Genomic DNA, 22,434 nt, shown 5'->3' on the forward strand with positions numbered 1-22,434 from the left:
AGATCGAAGAACAGCTATGTCAGCCTACAGCATGTACGCTTTTGCATTATTACTGAACACGGAGCAGCTCAGCACCACCTCCTGGGGGTAACTGTTAGCTCGGAATCCTAGAAACACTGTTGTAAGACCGATAAGATTATCTGGAATAACGGAAGCACTACAATGGGGAATCGACCGCACGCAGTAACTCAGAAACTGCACCATGTAACATCGGCACATGATAGTCCCAGGTAGGGACCTAAACAAAGCATACTATCAGTCTGTCCATCAATCCATTTTCCATAACCACGTATATACTGTAAGGAGAATTAACAATTAGCAAATATCTTCGTCACACGCTTAATCAATTCGGTTGTATAAAAGTGCCGTGTGGCTTGTTAATCCACATCATACTGCTTAATTTCTTTGGGCATTAACATGGAAGGTTATGTTTCGACAGCCTTTTTCAAATAGACATATTCCTTCAGTTCTACATGGAAATATTTAACTGTGCTTACAAAGGAAAAAAGATAATGGGGGCTTGAAGTGAAACACTGTGGGGTTGGGAAGAGAGGAGCTTGTTGCACATTTTTAATTTCGTTTTCAGCAGGTTTAATTCACGGGGGGGTTTAATCCAGACCCTATAAAACAGCGGACAACACTCTTAGTAAGAGTACAGCTAAAGAGCTTATCATGTGATGAAGCTGGTGAAGATTCACAGGTGACATTTCAGCATTTCAGCATTTCAAGATGCATGTGGTAAGGAACAGGTTAATTCTGCCTGCACTCATTGCCTGCGGGCGTATCTGTGAAACTCACATACTGCACCCAGTTCTGGTTTAATCTGTAATATCTATCTCTTCAAATAATCTACATGTGATATTGCGTATTAAACTCCTACAATTTGCTATGGCATGCAAACACCACTATTGAACACATGTTAAAAAGATTTGTGCCTTGGGCACCAAATCGGTGCCAGTGGAACTAAGCAAGCAGCAGGACCCAGATCACAGCGCTGCGAGACCCCTGGGGGTGGGGGGACACCCCCACAATACTCATACCACATAAAGGGTCTAGTTTCCTCACAATGTATGTCCTGTGGGCCCTGGTAGTTACCCCTCTCTGTGTGTGGAAAGGGGCCCGGGGCCCGAGGCCCCGGTGCTCATCTCTAGCTTTGTATGCAGAAGGCCTTGTTGGTGAACTCACACGGCTTAGATCACACTGTAAAGGTTGTGACTCACAACAACTAGTGCTGTGGGGCCCCCTCCAGATCGAGGCCCCAGGGCCCCTGGACCGGCCAGTAATCCGATCCAGCCATGGCACATGGGGGGAACAGGGTGCTCCATATCTACATTGTTCTCAGGAACTGGTGTTTGAAGCCCCACACAGGCGTCTTAAACGCTCTGTCTTTTATCAAATGGCTCCCATAACCACATGCTACATCCGGTGGATACTCAAATACACCACATGATCTGTGATTTAGATCAAATGAACAGGAAGCATGGACAAGCAGCGGATTTAGAGAAAGACTGATGCTAATGTCCGGTACTTGACCTTCAGGGGCGTCTTTTTGCTGCCGTTTCACTAGAACGTGGCACTTGTTAACAGCGTAAATAGGTTGTTAGTGGAGAGCCAGTGTCGGTCAGGCCGGCTGACCGAGCGGTCAGTACCTTCCACAGGATAAAGAAATGGAGACTGGTATCACAGGGTGATTGCTACTCTGAAAGGAGAAAAAAAAATCATTTTACACCCACACGGCATGTCTGTGCTACGGAGCGGCCAGCCAGACCACCGCAGAAAGCAGGCATTACTGTACCTCTGCATCTCGCGGAGTAATCGGTCTGCCTGCCGTTAAGACTACCGGGGGCCTTACTTTGCAGCCCCAGGCATGTGCAAGAGCTGGAGAGGCACGGCACCACGCTGGACTCCGGGAAGCAGCCGGGAAGCAGCCGGGAAGCAGCCGGGATGCAGCCGGGAAGCAGCCGGGATGCAGCCGGGCGGCACCCTGCGCCTAATCACTGCTACTGAAAACCTACCAATAACCGGAGGGGGATAAAAGTGAGGGTAATAACTTCCTGGAGGTGGCCAGTTAATGCTGATTATAGGGTTATTGACAGGGAGAGCACTAAAAGGGGGCTCTTTTTCCGTTTCTGGATGAAAGGTGGGTCACTGACTGTATTGGGCGTCCTCTAGTGGTGGATGATGGAATACATGTTGCTATAAGCAAGGAAACACTGACGCTATACATGCGCTGGCCAACCTAAGTTTATGAATCTTGTTTCTGGTTCCGAGGTGCTGCAGACTGTCCGGACCGGGAACTTTTGTAGTTCCTCGACACAGCACAACAGGAACTGTGACCGTTATGCTAAGTAAGCATGAGTGATGGAAGAAAGACCGTCTGCTTACTAAAGATCAGTATAGTAACGTCAAAATGGATCCGATGTGTTGATATTGCAGGCCAATATTTAAACATGAAACAATATAACCTCTCAGTGCAAGAGCTAAAGACATGCATACTAAGATCTTTATTATTGTTATTGTTATTATTATTAAGTCAAATCTTTCCTATTGAGACATCTACAGTTGCTTCTGTCCTCTGACATTACAGTTTTAAACTAATCAAGGACCGATGCAATTCCATCCATCCATCCATCCATCCATTTTCCAAACCGCTTATCCTACTGGGTCGCAGGGGGTCCGGAGCCTATCCCGGAAGCAATGGGCACGAGGCAGAGAACAACCCAGGATGGGGGGCCAGCCCATCGCAGCTGACTGTTCATTTGAATGCTTATACTGGACTAGGAAGGGACATCTACTGGTAGGCCTACGTCAGCCCCACCGAGAATTTTTTTCACCATCACTGTACGCATAGTGTTACAATGTATAAACAATAAAAACATTAATTGATACATATTTGGAAAGTCTTTGTGAAGAGCTGTAGCAATATACGCTTTTAAAGTGGGTGGGGTGAGACTCAGCAGGTTAGGACTCTTTACCTGTCAGCAGAAGGTCACTGGTTCAAATCCCAAACTCAGCAGAGTGATTTTAGCTTTGTTCCCTTGAGCAAAGCTTTTATGCCTCAGTTGCTCCTTGTACTCTGTGCCCCTGCTTTTGACATATACTAATATACTAAAATATACCAAAAATATAATACTGGACAAAAGAATTGTATCAACAAAATCAGAGTTTCCCAAGCCAGTCCTCAGGCCCCTCCCAGACCAGACAGCCCACACTTTGGCTCCTGGGTACTGTCTGGTGGGAAGCTGGGAGGGAACCAAAACATGGACTGCTATGGGGGGGGGATCTGTGGGGACAAGATTTGAAACACTGAGCTAAATAAATGTAAATAAAACAATACTGTTTTAATGATGTACACGGGTTCCTCCCACAGCGCAAACACATGCTTGGAAGTTGTACGTAGTGTGTGTGGATAGTGATGGACTTGCATGCTCCCCCCCCCCCCCCCTTGTGTCGTCATGTGCCCCTGTGCTAGGTTCCCGCCCCCATCTCGACCAGGAGATGTGGTTAGAAGACGGATGCGTGGTGTACACATACAAAACTAAAAGAAACGCGATGTCACTTTGGAATTTTATATGTTTGTTCTGGTTCAGCTCCAATGAAATTCAAACCGAGACGTTGTTCTATAGATAAATCTTCGTTAAGTGCTTTGGGACAGCTATGATGGGAATGAAGCTAAACGAAAATGCATTAATAGCCACCCCCTCCGCCTAAAAAACAGCCGAAATGTCAATTCCTGGATAACTCCCGACAGCTTTTTATTTGAATAAATGTGACTGACTTTTGCCCACGATGTACATTCATTCTATCCGCAAGATTCTGCGAAACAAAAAACGAAACGTCGTATTGGTTCTCTTCTTTATAAGGCCCATTTTAGGACAGTATTACTATATATATATATCTCATAATATAAGTTGTATATAAAATTATGGAGTTGATGGCGGTATTTTAACCAAAGGCATCACTGTCTTCATACGAATTGCCAGCCAGTTTTGTCCCTCTTTTCTATCCGTACATCCTTTATAAATGACGTATTGCGGAAGTCCCGCCCCTTTTACCCCTCGCTGGCGGACTGTAAGTAGCTTATATGAAAGAGTCATTTTTTGAACGTTTAAAATCCTTTTCCATCCTAACAGATAATACCAGCTTTTCACTGAAATCATATATCGATGCATATTAAAAGCAACTCTAAACATATTTCTGGTAATTGTTGCTGTTCCATATCATTTTAAGCAATTGTATTTGATTGATAGTTTGACACCATCTTTTCCTCTGTTTTAGGCTCCATTTCAGTCAGCAAACGCAACAGAATGGTAAGGGAGTTTGTATAGAATTTCCAGCTGTTAGGCGCGATCTTCCAAGCGCTCTTTTCCAGCCTTGCTGCCGTTTGAAACGCCGTGTTATCGGCCTGCGTAGCGTTACGCCCCGGTAGGCCTGCGTCCCGCGCTGTGCTGGACTGCGGGCAGCTGCCGCCGTGCCTCTTAAGATGCCCTGGTCTTAGCAGTACTGCTATTCTACTAGCTGTACTAGCTGCGTTTTTTTGCCCCACATTTGGCATTTCAGATTAACTCGAATGAAGCCGTTAGTTTATGTATTACGGCCAGTCTTACTGTTGCATTATGGGAAAGTCCTACGGAGTAGCACGCGCTTGAGTAAGATGTCAGCAAGCGGTTCCTTCCAGGTCTGTCATTAGTTGTGATTAAGCGCAGACACCTTTTATGTTAGCCTGCGCTTACTAAGCGGGCCGGGCGTCTGGTGCTGGTCCCTAGGAGTCCCGTTATCGGCATAACCTCGGGTCTCCTGGTTGCCCGATCGTCCATCGCAGGCTGGCAGCGGTACCTGCGATGTATTCACACGTTTGCGAGGTCATTGGTGGACAAAGTACTGAAACTTACCTCTGGCTGAAACCTTGGTTCGGATCTACCACTGATGTCTTATACTTTGCTCTCTGAATTTCAGCCGCGGAAAATCGAAGAGATCAAAGATTTCCTGCTCACAGCCAGGAGGAAAGATGCAAAGTGTGAGTCTCTTTCAAATGAAGCTTAATTTGTCGTTTTCACTAGTTCGTGATCAGGTACATTGGATTGTTTTCAAGTATACTATCTTGCTCTCGTTTTTGATGTCTGCATACACACACAGGTGAGAGCAAAGCTTGGGGTTTGAGCGCACGGTCAGCCATTTATCGGCCACCCTTAGAACATTTTTATGGGTTAAGGACCTTGCTTAAGGGATGTGATAATTCTGCAGAGGACGGGATTCGAGCCAGTGACCTTCCGATCACAGGCTCAGAGGCATAGCCCACTGAGGGAGACCTTAGCTTCATTGCCATGTTTTTGCTTGTTAACCTGGCTCTGTGGGGTTTGTCTGCTTAAGGCAGTAGTGATTGATGTTAGTGCACGTAAAGGTTCTGTACCCGTTATCAGAAGGTCGCCAGTTTGAATCCCATGTTCTGGCAGTCGTCACCTCACTATTGGGCTCTTGAGCATAATAGGACCATGTGTTCTGACTAACAGCTTCTCTCACCTGTATCTGTCTGCGTGTTGCAATGGACCAGGATGGGGTGCTGTATGTTCTACCTGTACAATGACACAGGCTTCCTTTTCTACAGCCTTGTAGGCACATTGATAAACCCAAAAATCGGCCACCCCATGCATGTCTCAAATGGAGACCATTGGACTTTTTCCTTGGCCCAGTGGTGCTAGCCTAGTGAGACACCTTAAGTTTAACTTTAAGTCTTGTCACACCATCGGCGGTTCTGCCTCAGGCATGTTGCCCTGGGACTGAGTTCAGAACCACTGGTATCATGCCTGACGTCTCTGACACGGAAACGCTGAATCCCTCGGTGCTGTGTTGGTGTAGCCGGGAGTGGAGGTCGCGCATCTCAGCGGTTGTGTGCACAGTTGAGCTCTTAGGGTTTGTGGGCACGTGCTGACCCAGTGTCCTCTGCACAGCCGTCAAGATCAAGAAGAACAAGGACAACGTGAAGTTCAAGGTGCGCTGCAGCCGGTACCTGTACACGCTGGTGATCACCGACAAGGAGAAGGCTGAGAAGCTGAAGCAGTCACTGCCCCCAGGTACCCGCCCACACGAGGCGGCACACCCGTCAGCCTGCTTGGTGGCGATTAAGATGTAATTTCTTATGGGATGATGTCATGATCCTTTTGAGGAGTTTTGACTGCGGGGAATATGGCTGCATGTATTTGGGGTCCACGCCTTCATGTGGATGTTGTGGTTCCAAGAGGGTCTTCTGCTTTGCTCTTGGTTCTGTTGTGTTTAGCTGAGGTCCTCTGTTGGTCTGGAGGAGCAGATTATTTTAGTGAACCAACCTGCAATCAGTATGAGGTGCAAAGATTCAACGAGAGCGTCTCTCCATTTGTCTTATTAGTCTTGACAGGTCTGTCAGCTGTCTAGCTGGTACTTTATATCACAAATAAGGCTAATTGAGATGTTCTTAGAACACACCCTGCTTGTTGTGTCCCTTTGAAACTGTTAAAACCATTTTGGCATTCAGCTTGTGCAGAGCAGTTGTGCCTTTTTTCCTCAGATGGCCGTTCTGTACGTGCGTTGCTTTGATAACATTTTCTGCGTGCAGTGGGGTAATGTGGTTACCTGCTGTGTGTCCGTGTATTACCTGGGTGTATTAGTGTTTAGGGAGTGGGGGGTGTGTGGCATAGTGGGCTCAGCCTGGCCTCGACAGAAAGGTCGCATGTCTGTGGGCCCTGAAGGCCCTTAACCCCCAGCTCCTTTTGTTGTGACCACAAGCTTCTGCACAGAGAACAAGGGGTTAATGAAGTGCCACTATTCCAGTTCAGTCTAGTGTCAAAGCCTTGGTGTACTTCCAAATAGAGACTGTAGGGGGCATCATCATAAACATGGAAACCACTGTATTTTTGCGGCTATTAGAGGATTGTTGATCTGCATTAGCTGGTTGGTTGTCAGTCCCGTCTGCAGTGTTCAGCAATGTGCAGGACACCCTGTCACGGCTGATGAATGACAGTGTTAGTGCAGCTTATGTTCCTGCTCCTACTGGGACAGACTGCATCTGCGAGCCCGTGTGGCGTGAAACGCCGGATTGATCAGACTGCGCCTCTTCGGAGACACTCTGTGCTCAGGGCCTGCAGCTGCTATCCCCTCTGTCACTGACGCAAGATGTCCAAGCATGGCAGGCTGCCCCGTGCCTGTGGTGCATTTACACGCTTGCGAGAGCGACGATGGACCAAGTGCTAGGCTTCATCTTAACTGGAGACCTTAGTTCCACCGGTCCACCGACACACCCTGCTGAGGATTCAGACGCCCGGCCGGCTGCTCTTTATGCTGTCTGTGTGCCGGAGGCTTGTGTTGTCCCACTCTATTGCCCGGTGTCTGTCCGGAGATTTACAGTGCATCGTGTAGGTGTGCGTGTTGGAAGATGGTTTCATTTTATTAAACGTTCATGAAGTAATATTTCGGAGATTTACAGTGCAGGAGTCGCGAAAGCGAGGCTTGTTCATGGTGGAAATTCCGACACTGTTCTTCACATAGAGAGGTTGATATTGCACTAGGTCTCCTCTTGGGGGCGCCCTTGCAAAGTGTTTTACCAGGCACGTTGCTAATCGGACACTTCATTGGAGTCCTGCTTGCGGACGTGGACGGTTACTGTGTACCCTGTTAATCGGGCTGCTTCTCTTTCCACAGGTCTGGCAGTGAAGGAGCTGAAGTAAAGGCTGCTGTGTACAGAATGTAATAAAATATGAAAAAGAAAATGCCTGTCTTTATTTTCAGTTTTATTTGTATGGTGTATATTCATAATATTGCATTGTCTCAAACCGGTTTACATTGTCCCTGCTCAAAGCCCCCAGTGAGCAAGCCAGAGGTGACAGTGGCAAGGAAAAATTCCCGAGTAGGAACCTCAAAGGGGGGGAGCCCATCCTCCAGGGGCCGGCAGAGGAAGTTCAGAATAGTCCCAGTTTCTACAGTAAAACTGTATTGTCCAGATATAAATGCGGAAGGTCCTGCTGAGGTCAGGACAGGCAGGTGGGGGGGGCTGCTTCCTTCGGTGGGATGGGGGGGGTGGTGGTCCAGCACCAGGTGGGGGGGGGGGGTGACAGATGAGTAGCCAGGCTGGGTGGGCGAGCAGGGAACTGTCCACCAGGAGCAAAGGCCTGCACATCATTTGTGCTCTGATGCACATACAGAGCGAAGTGCCACAAGTTAGTGGGAGTGAAATGTGCATTTTTCCGAGCTTCAGGTGAGGCTTTCATCTTAACCTGACGATGGACATGAGACACGAATTGTTTTCCTCCCTGCACAAGCTTGAACACAACTTTGGCAAACGTACCTTTAATGGCTGAGCAGGTTTTGCTGGATCATTTCACTCTATCACCCGTTTGGAAGTGAGTCCCAGGTACCTCGCAGATTAACGGCGTGTTTTAAATGTGCTGACTTCAGCTTCCCTCATGGAGGGCTTCTCACTGGCTATAAACACAGCTGATATCTTAGGATTCCTCCTGAAATTCTGGTATTTACACAGCTTGTGGAGGCATCAGGCCTGGTATTCCCTGCGTCACATCAACGGTCTGCCATAGGTCACTTCTGCACGCTGTGGATTGTCACCATACAGGATGACGGCTCAGTCAGCCCAAAATCGAACATATTGACGCTTTGATTACGCTGGGGTTGCGTGGCCGGTTTCTGTATTAGATGGCAAAGGCATTTCTCGGCAGTTAAGCTTTTCATTCCAGCCAGGACACTATTAACATTTTTGCAGTTTTCTGTAAGAAGAATTGGAAGGCATGTTTGCGTCGCCATTGGAGGGTGTGCTGGTGCTTCAAATTTCCCAAATGGAACATTACAGCCCTTTAAATTAATATGAAACCGTTAATGAAGTCTGCCTGGAAGCCAGAGCACCCTGCACAACAGCAGGGCCAACAGACTGCTCTCACGGAGTGCGTCTCAATGGGGTCAAATCTTTTACACATCGACGTACGGGCCGATCGGTCTTTAAAAACATCTTAACTGTTACGTGTATATGGAATTGTCCAATTACAAGCTGATTAAGGAGGCAAGGATTTTTGATTTGTCAGTGGTGGACAGGGTGTACGTCCAGGATACATCCATCTTCCAACCACTTATTCTGATCAGGGTCACGGCGAGGGTTCGTATGTCCTCATATTCTCTCATCTTGGTCAGTCAGATTATGTGTGGATTAGACGGCCGCTGTTCTGCAGGGTCACCGCGGCCGCGTCTTGCCTCGGCACTTATTGAGGTATTAGTCACTGCTGTCCGCAAGGTGGCAGCCTTGAGCTGATCCCGTCAACTTCACACCCACGCCTTTAAAAGCTTGAAACTGGAAACCCGATCATTTTCCAATAAAAAGAGAAAGCTATTAAGTCATAAGACTTAGATACATTGCTTCTCAGTTTATATGTATATGTATGCGTACGTGTGTGTGTGGGTGGGGGGGGCGTAGCTACTTATGGATATAAACTGAGAAGTAACGCGACTTATGTAGGCCTGTATATATCGTGCTTTTGTCAGCACTGACACTTTTGTGTTTTATTTTGTTGATTCAATTTATAACATCGTCGGCTGACTGCGTGCTTTAAAGAGAGGACGGTGTATATGCACAGCGCAAGGTAGGTCTATGTTATAAAAATGGAAAAGATTACATAATGTAAATCTAACGTAAATCAATTAATCAAGCAATCAGAATACAGTAATACACCCTGCGGCATATCGACGCGGGAAAGATTCACATTAAGATCATGACGTGACCTCAATCTGTCCGCTTGCAGAAGAGCCGCCCCCCCCCAAGTCGTGATCTGGGGAGATTCTAGGATTTGACCTTTTGGGGTCTCAGCCCCATATCCCAAAATTACAATTTCCCGAGCAGTGGTGGGGGGTCCCCAAGATAAAGTTTGCTGAACCGGGGTAATACAAACTGTCCACAAAAATACGGGACAAATTGCTAATTATTATTATTATTTTTTTTTATTAATTTTTTTTTTTTTTGGGGGGGGGGGGTGCTGAATTGTCGTGATGTACCGCTGGAGAGCACGCATGGTGCAGTGTGTCATTGCTTGCAGTTTAGCCAGATAAAGCTAGACTATCATCGTGTAGGTGTACGCGTTGGAAGATGGTTAAATTTTATAAAGTATAAATGAACTAATAGTATACTATATTTGCTCAAAGATCATTAGGGGGATTAAGCAACACAATGCCAGCAGTACTCCGACTGGTATCGCTCCCTGATTAAAGCCACATACTATAAATATTATAAATAAAGTTAAAAAAATAATAATTTCATTTGCATTGGATTTAGGTTTTCCTTTTGGTATAAAAGCATGCAGTACTTCATCATCAGTACGAGGGAGGGTGCCGAGTGGCTTTTCACATCTATCAGACAGATAACTAGCAAGCTACATCCTTTGAGATTTAACATGACCTGAATATATATAATACTCCCCGTCGACCGTGATCTATCCTTTTAAACCCTAACAGTTCAAGCGTCCCATCATCTTCCCTTTCCATCAGTACCGATAATGACCTCTTCACCAGACCATCCCTCCCAATCATCTCCAATACTCCGTGCAAACTGGTCTTCTTTTTCATCTGCGCGCTCCCGTTCTATTTTCCCGAAGCGCGCTCCCAGTGGCCCTGATTCGTGCGCGCTCCCGCAGGCGCTCTTTTCCTAGCGCGCAGCAGATCTCACTAGGCGAGTGACTTGGAGGAAGGAAGGATGGGTCTCTTTGGTGGTGCGCTGCGGAACAGCCGCTTCTTCAGTTAATTCGTGTTTTGCATATTATCCTCTGTTTATAAGCACTTGGTGTGAATCACGCAAAACGTGTTTGAAGTTTTTATCGTTGTTTCTGTGGGATCACATGGGTTCTTGTCGCCGCTTGTAGGTATAAGCAGCCGCTTTCCAGGCTATATGTATTGTTTAGTTTGACTATCGCGAACTGGACCATCAGCTAAACATCTACCAGATTATCCTGGAAAAAAAGGACAAGAAAACGGAAACTCTGCGGCTGGTTTCGTTCTACACAAGCGGGAATGTCTACAACACGGGTGGACTATATTGCACCATGGTGGAGTTACTGGCTACACAATTTCCCCCACATAAACCTAAGATTCCAGCCGGTGGACAACACCTTCAGACCGCAGGAGGAAGATTACCAGCAGGTGAGTGTCTGGGCGGCGGATCGCAGTCAGAATGGCCACTTTCCGCCTCCGAGATCTTAGATATCTGATGACAGGGGGGTGAGAGGAGTTGCCACATCGGATGCACAGTGCAGATGCACAGTAGTTTTCTTCCAGGCAAATACAACAACATAAAAAATGCAAACACTACATAGATGCACCGTCAGAAAAAGACAGTACCACTTTGTACCTTTGCTTGTCACTCGTACCATATGGCTGTATGTAATTGTACCTCTTAAGGTACAGAAATTAACTGAGGAACATTTTACTACCATTGGGGTACATTGATGTTTGTACCTCGGGGATGCTTCCAGCAGCTTTCCGCAGGAGTTGCTGCCGGGGGTCGTGGAGGGGGGGGGTGTTATCCTACGGAAGGGGCTCTCCAGCCCAGGGCGCGCGCACTTATTCACTTATTGCTGTGCCACTTAGCAGCAAAGCGGCAGATTTGCAGATTTTGTGAAAACCTGATTATTTTTCTGCTCTGCTCTGATAAAATGCCTTTGCTCTGCGATGAGTCCAAGTCTAGCACGGACTTTTCTTGGACAAAATGCATCAAATCTCGATCAGCTTGGGATTAATGCGTCGATGGCTCGCCTTCGGGGTCCGGAGGGGGGGGGGTCCGCTGCGTCCTTGACATGCCCCCCCTCCCTTCCTCTTCGTTAGGTACCAAGGCTGCCGAAAGTGTCTCCTATCGCCTGTTTTCCAAGTCCCCTCTGCAGCCTCTATGTCCAAGGACGTCAGACCTGTTTATACGATTTTCTGTGGCCCGAATTGCAAACTGGAGTTACTGCCCAAAGCCACTTGCAAATCTGATAGTATGCCTTTCTGTAGTTTAAGTCATTTTTGAAGTACTCCCTGTAAGGTCCAGGAGTAGTTTTGACCTGAAAAAGTCCTGTTTCTTTATAATTTCCCTCACTACCTTTCATCGGCATTACATAATTTATGTTGTCTGGTACATTAATATTAGCATTTCGGTAAATAACTTACGCCGTGTATTAAGGCATGCATTTCATATACTGTTAGTTTCATTTGAGCCTCAAAATCAGCAAACGAGCTATTGAGCGCTAAAGTAACATTAACGCAGAACCTGCCATAACAAATCATATTATACCAAGAGACCCCGTCACAAATAATGAACTGTCAGCCAAACCAAGCATTTACGTATTACAGTTTATTCTGGTGACACCCGGAGTCGTACAGGTGATGCAACTTTAACTTTGCATATCAGTCGTAAAATATACGACGGATATCGCAAAGGGGGCTCGGGTAAGTGTCAGGGCCGCTGTATTTTTAATGTCACCCAAACGTAGTCGTATGCTAATTTGCATTTTTCTGGTATCTCTCATTTCCCACTATAATAACGGCCTCCGCATTTCTCGCTTGATAATTGTCTTACGAAAGTGTAGATGCGGGCAGAAAAGCTCCTGTAAGATCAAACGCATTTAATCTCCTTCGCGTAGGGAACATAAGCGGACTCATTTTCTAAGGAGGTGTACTGTTCGCATATATAGAAACAAAAGCTGCGGGGAAACCATCAGAGCATAATCAGCTTAATGTGGGGATCAGCTGGAAAGTTAATGGCGAAATGTTTAAACCTGGCGTGTCTCGCTGCCCCCATCGACTCAGCTGCGAGGCGTGATTTGGAGACGCTAACTGGCCCCATCTGGACGCAGCAGCTACGTGTCAATCCTCTCTCAGACCGACACTTTAAATGTGAAATATTATACCCTGAAATTAAATATTTAAATAAAATAAGTTATCTCTTGATAAAGGGTATCCTGTACGTAACTGTGTGTCTGGATACAGGGCCCACAGCTATTGACAGTCATAGATTATCTGAGCGACGTGTCCGTCCGTCCTCCTACATCGTAACAGCTTAGCCAGCAGAGGGTCATGTGGGAACTTAATTGCTTACCAAAGCGCACTGATTGCTATCACATGCCCATTTTCAGATTTAATGTGTCATGGCATAACTTCATTAAAGCCACAATATCTGGCTGTCAGTTAGCTGCCTGATTTAATGGACCAACGGGAAGCAGAGAGTGGGGTGGGGAGGCTTGTCTGACTGCCATACTTAATTCTGGACCCTGTGCATGGAGTATATCCAAAAAGGCGAATAAATGAATTTGTCTTTACTGTTTTTTTTTTCTTGTCATTTTACTTTGAAATATTAATTTGCATTTTGTAAGCCAGAAGCACTTTCAATTTCAGGGTGAAATTCAGTGGAGATGACAGTAACGTGTGTTGAGTAGTTCAGTCCTCAAATGAGTCTCATTTGTTGCTGTGGACTGTGGAGACCAAGGATGCTCGTTCTCTTTCAGCAGGATAAAATGGGAGAGTTGGGTGTCTACTAGCAGTCTGCAGCAGGATAAAATGGGAGAGTTGGGCGTCTACTAGCAGTCTGCAGCAGGATAAAATGGGAGAGTTGGGCGTCTACCAGCAGTCTGCATCAGGATAAAATGGGAGAGTTGGGCGTCTACCAGCAGTCTGCATCAGGATAAAATGGGAGAGTTGGGCGTCTACTAGCAGTCCGTATCAGGATAAAATGGGAGAGTTGTGCGTCTACTAGCAGTCTGCAGCAGGATAAAATGGGAGAGTTGGGCGTCTTCTAGCAGTCTGCATCAGGATAAAATGGGAGAGTTGGGCGTCTACTAGCAGTCTGCAGCAGGATAAAATGGGAGAGTTGGGCGTCTACTAGCAGTCTGCATCAGGATAAAATGGGAGAGTTGGGCGTCTACTAGCAGTCTGCAGCAGGATAAAATGGGAGAGTTGGGCGTCTACCAGCAGTCTGCATCAGGATAAAATGGGAGAGTTGGGCGTCTACCAGGAGTCTGCATCAGGATAAAATGGGAGAGTTGGGCGTCTACTAGCAGTCTGCAGCAGGATAAAATGGGAGAGTTGGGCATCTACTAGCAGTCTGCAGCAGGATAAAATGGGAGAGTTGGGCGTCTACTAGCAGTCTGCAGCAGGATAAAATGGGAGAGTTGGGCGTCTACCAGCAGTCTGCAGCAGGACAAAATGGGAGAGTTTGGCGTCTTCGAGCAGTCTGCAGCAGGATCAAATGGGAGAGTTGGGTGTCTACCAGCGTCTGCAGCAGGATAAAATGGGAGAGTTGGGTGTCTACCAGCAGTCTGCATCAGGATAAAATGGGAGAGTTGGGCGTCTACTAGCAGTCTGCAGCAGGATAAAATGGGAGAGTTGGGCGTCTACTAGCAGTCTGCAGCAGGATAAAATGGGAGAGTTGGGCGTCTACTAGCAGTCTGCAGCAGGATAAAATGGGAGAGTTGGGCGTCTACTAGCAGTCTGCAGCAGGATAAAATGGGAGAGTTTGGCGTCTACCAGCAGTCTGCAGCAGGATAAAATGGGAAAATTAGGCGTCTACCAGCAGTCTGCAGCAGGATAAAATGGGAGAGTTGGGCGTCTTCGAGCAGTCTGCAGCAGGATCAAATGGGAGAGTTGGGTGTCTACCAGCGTCTGCAGCAGGATAAAATGGGAGAGTTGGGTGTCTACCAGCAGTCTGCAGCAGGATAAAATGGGAGAGTTGGGCGTCTTCGAGCAGTCTGCAGTATAACAGCTGTACAGTGTCTTTCCTTATTCAAACCTTTTGAATTCCGTAGCTAGTGGGCTGATGAATCGAATGAAAGTGTGATTGTGTGAATTCCTAAGCAAAGCAACTTGACAATGGGGGGGGGGGGGGTGATAGAGTGAGCTTTTGCCCCTGCCCAGCCGATCCAAAAACGCTGAGATACCTGTGATTTCCGATATCTCCCCATGTGAAGAACATTGTTAAGGGCATCTTTTGGGTTTGTAAGGCGAAACGGCTTCCTGAGCCTGGGATCTACGTCGTGTCAGAATGACTCTCTGTGTTTATAATAAGGCTGACAATGTGTCACGGTGCTTTGATACGGGCCGTGGGCTTGAAGGCATGTTTCGGTCGGCTTGGTGACTGCAGGGTAGGCGCCAGACTTTCAGAAAATAGGTCAACACTCTGCTTTCCCCGGGATCCATATGGGATGTGGTTCTGTTTTCTTTCTCCTATAATTAGCTCAGATGAGCAGGAGAAGCGTCTCACCTTATTCCCAGTCATGCTGACAGGCCACAGCTGTGTTGTATGAGCCTGTGAGGGAGTCCAACAGGAATCCTTCAATGCTAAGAGAACCACGTCCATCTGCTGAATGTTTCTGCGGTTCACATAAGAGGTTCTGCTAGTCTGTCTTCATGGGATTCATACCGATGTACCAGTGATGCTAAACCCATGGTCCACAGAACTCAGTAGTAGCAGCATGTGCCACACCTTTCCTAACATGATGTATGTCCTCCTGGATCTTCATGTTGGGAATGGCGACCAAAATCCGATGAACATAACTCAGGACCTTATTTTCGTTTTCCTGTCCCGGAATTTCACATCCTCTCTCTGAAGTTGCTACACCAGTGCCAGGTCTCTACATTCAAGTACAAACAGATTTTCCATCATAATTATTGCTGTTTTCAGCAGATGGTGAGCAAGTGAACCAGTGGCAGAATTCCTCAGGAAGGGATGTGACCCCATACTGGGGGGATTTTTACCATTCGTTTACGTTAGAAGGGAGCCTGAGCTCACGCTTTGCAGGAGTTTGTGTTTTGATCGTCTCCCGACTGTCCTCTCGTCTAAATGCAAAATGATATTGGGGTTTTCGGCCACAGCATTGGTGGGGGAGCTGGTTATGAACTGAGACCCTCATACACGTGCAACACTGGCCTGGACACACATCTTTCTGCACCAGTAACGCCCCCCGAGGGCACTCTCTGGGATTGGCGGTCCGCCTGGGTGCGTTAATTTAACCTCCACATGCCAAAAAGCCTGTTCTTGCCTCTCTTCTTCTCCTTTCCTTTCCTTACCTCCTCTTTCTCTCGCTCCTTTGCACAAAGAGGTCACCAGTTTGAGTGAGCTGTACGTTTCAGAAGAGCCCGGGCTGATCACGAATGAAGTTCGGCCCTGGAGGGTCCATTTGTCAACGTCTCCGTCTCTTTAGAAGCGACTGGCACAGGGAAGCCGACCCACCCGAGGCTCGATGCCTTTGGCAAGTCACCGCTTTCCGCTGGCTTCTGGAAGCGGCAGCAGCATGCGGCCCGATCGCCTCGCCATTGTTTGATAACGGGAAATGGGAGTCGTTACAAGAGACGAAGGGTCTCCCAGAATGCATTTAATTAGCCTCACAGGAGTCAATAGAGAGGAGCATAAAGAACAATGTTTTCTTAGCTGAGTTCTGGCAGCGCTGAGGGCCGCTGTGGGCCGAGGGTCAGTCGCGTATCCAAAGTGACAGGATATAAAGGGGGAGGCTTTCTTGCCCTCTGCATACTCTTCATTTTTTTTCTCCTCATCTTGCTCCTTCGCTGACTCCTCGCCGGTTGGAGGTGTGCTGTGTTCATCTTCTCGCCCTCCCCCTTTTATGTTTGGGCACCTCGATTTAGCCTCTCCCCATGAAGCAGACGGAAATCCCTTTCGCATCTATCTTCGGATTGGGTGGCGTGTTAGGCTGCCGTGACACCCCCCCGCCCCCCCCATCCAGTTCTGCCTGCCTGCATCCTGTCCCACAAGAAGTAAACAAGTGGAGGACAGCAGGCCTGTGCTACTGAGGTGAACTTTAAACAAACCAGAGGAAACCGACGGTTCTTGCTCATTTGTGTTATCGCCTCCTGCTATTATCCGTCTCCCTTTGCTCACACAGAGCTCATCGACCATCCTGGCTAGAGCCAAACAAACAGGAATTAACGGTGTTGTACGTATAGGGCTGACCTGCCGTGACCCCCCCCCCCTCCTGTCTTCCGTTACATAAAAAGAAAATATTAAAAAAGTCGTCCTTTTTCTGGGGCTGGGGAGTTCTTGTTTAGTTCCTCGCGTACATGGAACAGCTTCACCCCTGAAGCCTCTCCCTTCAGTCTAACATCCTCAGTCCTTATAGTAAGCAAAGCAAGGCATGCTGGGAAGTAAAGTTCCCACCATGACTCGAATGTAGCAGAAGTGTGACTGGGATTACCAGGAGAACTGGCCTAATGCATGTCTGGGAAGGGGACCCTACGGGGTCTCTGCCTGTCTGTCGCTGCTGTTACTGTTAAACTCTGTCACAGCTGGGCACTTTCAGGTAGGTCTCGTCTCTTTCCCGTGTACTGTGCCACGGCTCTTTCTAAGCAGTGCGCCCATAGTGGGCACCGTGTAGAGAGGCTCCACTTCACAGGGCTGGGTTTCCTGCTGTAAGACATTTTTGTTTTTTATGGGACAAACATATGCAGAGATCGTAAACAAACTCATCGCCCACATCTTCTGCTCACGTTTGTCCAGCGCAGCTTAAAAAATTCCCCCAGGAACATGAAAAAAAACTGAAGCTGATTTTTTTCTGCTGTTTTCACAGTAATCTTTGCACGGCTGCATTGTAAGACAAAACACATAATTAGAGACGTTTCCTGCTGCAGTCTTAATTACATAAATGTAGTAGTAATTAATTTAAAATCTCTGTTAAACACAGCGCTTGCCTCTGCTCTGTCCTTTTGTGTATTTTTGCGGATAGCCTGGGATCAGCCTGGATGTTTTTGCGCAGCCCAGCCTATGTGTCTGTACTGATCCCAGTATGTCAGCGTTTCCCAGCTCAGTCCTCAGGGACACACAGACGCTCCTTATTTTTGCTTCCTCCCAGCTCCCTGCCTGACAGTCCACATTTTTGCTAAAACGTGGACTGTGTGCAGGTCCCCATGGACCGGATTGGGAAATATTGGTGCATCATTCCCTATAGAGGTGATACACATCCCCCCCAAACTGCCATCCCTGGCCCCACCCTCCATAATCTGTAAAGGCAGGTGCTGCTGTCCCATCTGTGAAGCCCGAATAGGGCGGGGGGATCCTGAATGCTCTCTAACCTCTTCCCAGCTGTACCCAAGGCAATGTTTTAGTAGGTACTGTGGGGAAAGGGTGGGGGGCAGGCTTTGCAGCTGTGGTGCTGGAATCACGGGGTGAAACGGCAGCCCTAACGCGTGACTCTGATTAACAGTCACCATAGCGACCTCCGGGGTGACACCACAGCAAGGGATGGGCTGTGTGTCTCTCATCAAGGGGGACAGGCACCCAGTCAGAGGGGTGAGGCCAGGTCAGCTATTATATCCACAGGCACAGCAGTGATTATTATTATGAAATTTGCCGGCATCACTTTTATAATGTTTATTTATATACAAACCCGTGAGGCTCTCGGCAACTTGTGGTGCTGAAGAGGCCTTTTGGCTTCTTCACAGAGCGGATTAGTGACGGTCAGCAGGGGCCACACATTATCATTAGCAATTATGGATTGTGGGCGTGGGGCTAGCAAATTCAGGTTATGGGGTGGGGCTACACATTACCATTAGCAAATCCAGACTACGGAGGCAGGGCTATACATTACTGTTGGCAAATCAGGATTATGGGGACGAGACTACATGTTACCATTAGCACATCCGGATTATGGGGGTGGGGGCAACACGTTAACATTAGCAAATCCGGATTATGGGGGTGGGACTACAATTTACCATTTGCAAATCCGGATTATTGGGGTGGGGCAACACGTTACCATTTGCAAATCCGGATTATAGGGGTGGGGCAACACGTTACCATTAGCAAATCCGGATTATAGGGGTGGGGCAACACGTTACCATTAGCAAATCCGGATTATAGGGGTGGGGCAACACGTTACCATTAGCAAATCCGGATTATGCGGACGGGACTACAATTTACTATTAACAAATCTGTATTATGGGGGTGGGGCAACACATTACCATTAGCAAATCAGGATTATGGGGGTGGGACTACAATTTACCATTAGCAAATCAGGATTATGGGGGTGGGACTACAATTTACCATTAGCAAATCCGGATTATGGGGGTGGGGCAACACGTTTCCATTAGCAAATCCGGATTATAGGGGTGGGGCAACACGTTACCATTAGCAAATCCGGATTATGCGGACGGGACTACAATTTACTATTAACAAATCTTTATTATGGGGGTGGGGCAACACATTACCATTAGCAAATCAGGATTATGGGGGTGGGACTACAATTTACCATTAGCAAATCCAGATTATGGGGGTGGGGCAACACGTTACCATTAGCAAATCAGGATTATGGGGGTGGGACTACAATTTACCATTAGCAAATCCGGATTATGGGGGTGGGGCAACACGTTACCATTAGCAAATCAGGATTATGGGGGTGGGACTACAATTTACCATTAGCAAATCCAGATTATGGGGGTGGGGCAACACGTTACCATTAGCAAATCCAGATTATGGGGGTGGGACTACAATTTACCATTAGCAAATTCAGGTTATGGGGTGGGGCTACACATTACCATTAGCAAATTCAGGTTATGGGGTGGGGCTACACATTACCATTAGCAAATTCAGGTTATGGGGTGGGGCTACACATTACCATTAGCAAATCCAGACTACGGGGGCAGGGCTATACATTACTGTTGGCAAATAAGGATTATGGGGACGAGACTACATGTTACCATTAGCAAATCCGGATTATGGGGGTGGGGCAACACGTTACCATTAGCAAATCCGGATTATGCGGACGGGACTACAATTTACTATTAACAAATCTGTATTATGGGGGTGGGGCAACACATTACCATTAGCAAATCAGGATTATGGGGGTGGGACTACAATTTACTATTAACAAATCTGTATTATGGGGGTGGGGCAACACATTACCATTAGCAAATCAGGATTATGGGGGTGGGACTACAATTTACTATTAACAAATCTGTATTATGGGGGTGGGGCAACACATTACCATTAGCAAATCAGGATTATGGGGGTGGGACTACAATTTACCATTAGCAAATCCAGATTATGGGGGTGGGGCAACACGTTACCATTAGCAAATCAGGATTATGGGGGTGGGACTACAATTTACCATTAGCAAATCCGGATTATGGGGGTGGGGCAACACGTTACCATTAGCAAATCAGGATTATGGGGGTGGGACTACAATTTACCATTAGCAAATCCGGATTATGGGGGTGGGGCAACACATTACCATTAGCAAATCAGGATTATGGGGGTGGGACTACAATTTACCATTAGCAAATCCGGATTATGGGGGTGGGGCAACACATTACCATTAGCAAATCAGGATTATGGGGGTGGGACTACAATTTACCATTAGCAAATCCGGATTATGGGGGTGGGGCAACACATTACCATTAGCAAATCCGGATTATGGGGGTGGGGCTACAATTTACCATTAGCAAATCCGGATTATGGGGGTGGGGCAACACGTTACCATTAGCAAATCCGGATTATGGGGGTGGGGCTACAATTTACCATTAGCAAATCCGGATTATGGGGGTGGGGCAACACGTTACCATTAGCAAATCAGGATTATGGGGGTGGGACTACAATTTACCATTAGCAAATCCGGATTATGGGGGTGGGGCTACAATTTACCATTAGCAAATCCGGATTATGGGGGTGGGGCAACACGTTACCATTAGCAAATCCGGATTATGGGGGTGGGGCCGGGGCTCTTTTACTCAGAACACCATTCTTTACAATCGCTTGACAGCCAAGCTTCTGAACAAGTAGCACATAGAAATTAACAGAAGAAATAATGTAAGGTGGCATTTATTTAGATGTGATGCATTTATGTTGAGAGTGAAGAAAGTGAAGGAGTTTTAATCTGGATCAGTCTGTTTATTTATTCAGTCTGTGTGTGTGTCTGTCTGTGTCAGTATATCTGTGTGTGTGTCTGTGTCAGTATATCTGTGTGTGTGTCTGTGTCAGTATATCTGTCTGTCTGTGCATGTGTGTGTGTGTGTGTGTGTGTAAGTGCATGTGTGAATGTGTGTAAATGGGTGTTTATGAAGTTATGTGTCTTTCAAACCAGACCCCTGGATGATAATAAGTTGCAGAGATCTGCCTGACAGACTCTTAAATGAGTCACATCAGCAGCATATCATCAGCTTTTCCAGCTGGATGCATTTTTCATGCTGGCATCAAATTGCAGCCCCACCATGACCACGATAAGTGGTTAGAAGATGGATGAATGGATGGGTGGATGGATGGGTGGATGGCATCAAATTGCTGATTTGATTAAAGGCATTCTTCTGTTTCTTGACAATTGGCCATTTTTAGCATTTTCCTCTAACTAGATCTGAGCTTAATGCCTCGGGTTGAGCGCGGTAACGGAGAAGGTGATCCTTCTGGGTTTAGCGAGAGTGGTCCAGGGCACAGCGTGGTCCAGGCCATGACTGTTAGGACGGCCTTTTTTTAAGGGGGTAGACATAAGTGGGGCCAACCTTATATTTAGCCAATGATGTGTTTCGAACCAGTGTGAGACAGTCCAAGGACCAATCAGCTTTCGGCTGGGCTCAATGCGCCTGTTTAAGCCCCTGAGTGTGACTGGGAAATGTAACACACACAGCACAGCTAAAATCATATTATGCAGTTTGTCACTTGAGCCACGTTTATTACAAATATATCAAGCATTTGCCTGCTTGAAGGCCTTCTCACCAGATTATTTCTGACATTTTTCAGCAGAATTGCCGGTGAGTACTTCAGTTGGTTGTTGAAGGACCACGAACAATCGGTTGATTAAATGAACAGCACTTTAGTTATTTTAATGGGGACAAAAGATATTTGAAGTCATCCAGTCATTTCATATCATTAGCGTTTCCTCTGTCAACAGATTAACGTGACTGGCAAATTAAGGCAAGTCTTCAGCGGCTGTGTTTGGGCCAATGTGAAGCATTCAATTAGGCTTAATTAATTAATTAAAAAACCAGACACTGCCGCTCCAGTGAGCAGGGTTAAAAAACCCCTGGTGTCTGTTACCTCAATGCCCCCCCCCAACCCTGAGCATGTGGGGTGGGTGTAGAGACTAACCACATAGTCTCTGGGACTTGCCTTCTGGAACTTTAGGCATTGCTGTCGATGGCTGACCCTCCCGTTCTTACTGAATTTCGCCTGTTCACACCCCTTAATGTCTTACTGCAGTAATTATGTTATTTGCATCTTCAAAGGTACAACCGCAAGCCCTCCTGTGATCTGCAGATCTATGACCTAAACTGTACAGTGATTGTGTTGCGATCCCTTATATTACATTATAGATTACTGATAATCCTCAAGCAGGAGGTAACTACACAGGTAAATCATGTGTAGACATGTAAGGATCTCAGTTTTCCTCTATATCTGTCAGTGTTACCCTCCCGCCAACCTGCACCATTTACTGTTTGCCTAAAACCAACACCCAC

The 22,434-nt window shown here is 47.0% G+C and overlaps 1 protein-coding gene across 2 annotated transcripts; it reads left to right on the forward strand.

Annotated features, from left to right (window-relative positions):
* Window positions 1–4,005: 4,005 nt before the first annotated feature.
* rpl38 (ribosomal protein L38) lies at window positions 4,006–7,739 on the forward strand. Of its 2 annotated transcripts, none has more exons than XM_049015180.1 (5): window positions 4,006–4,071; window positions 4,279–4,310; window positions 4,957–5,017; window positions 5,949–6,071; window positions 7,672–7,739. In XM_049015180.1, exons 2-5 carry the CDS (start codon window positions 4,308–4,310, stop codon window positions 7,695–7,697), a joined length of 213 nt encoding a protein of 70 aa, XP_048871137.1. In that variant the 5' UTR covers window positions 4,006–4,071; window positions 4,279–4,307; the 3' UTR covers window positions 7,698–7,739. The 2 variants fall into 2 exon arrangements, with proteins under 2 accessions (XP_048871137.1, XP_048871136.1); XM_049015179.1 differs by lacking the exon at window positions 4,006–4,071 and adding an exon at window positions 4,152–4,200.
* The last annotated feature ends 14,695 nt before the right edge of the window (window positions 7,740–22,434 follow it).

The sequence above is a fragment of the Brienomyrus brachyistius genome, chromosome 5 (assembly GCF_023856365.1).
Source record: "Brienomyrus brachyistius isolate T26 chromosome 5, BBRACH_0.4, whole genome shotgun sequence".
Classification (NCBI taxonomy): Eukaryota; Metazoa; Chordata; class Actinopteri; order Osteoglossiformes; family Mormyridae; genus Brienomyrus; species Brienomyrus brachyistius.

Coding starts and splice junctions, on each gene's coding strand:
- rpl38 (XM_049015179.1), top strand. CDS start 4,167: ATGCATATTAAAAGCAACTCTAAACATATTTCTG. Junction 4,201..4,278: donor CAACTCTAAACATATTTCTG/GTAATTGTTGCT, acceptor CCTCTGTTTTAG/GCTCCATTTCAGTCAGCAAA. Junction 5,018..5,948: donor CAGGAGGAAAGATGCAAAGT/GTGAGTCTCTTT, acceptor TCCTCTGCACAG/CCGTCAAGATCAAGAAGAAC.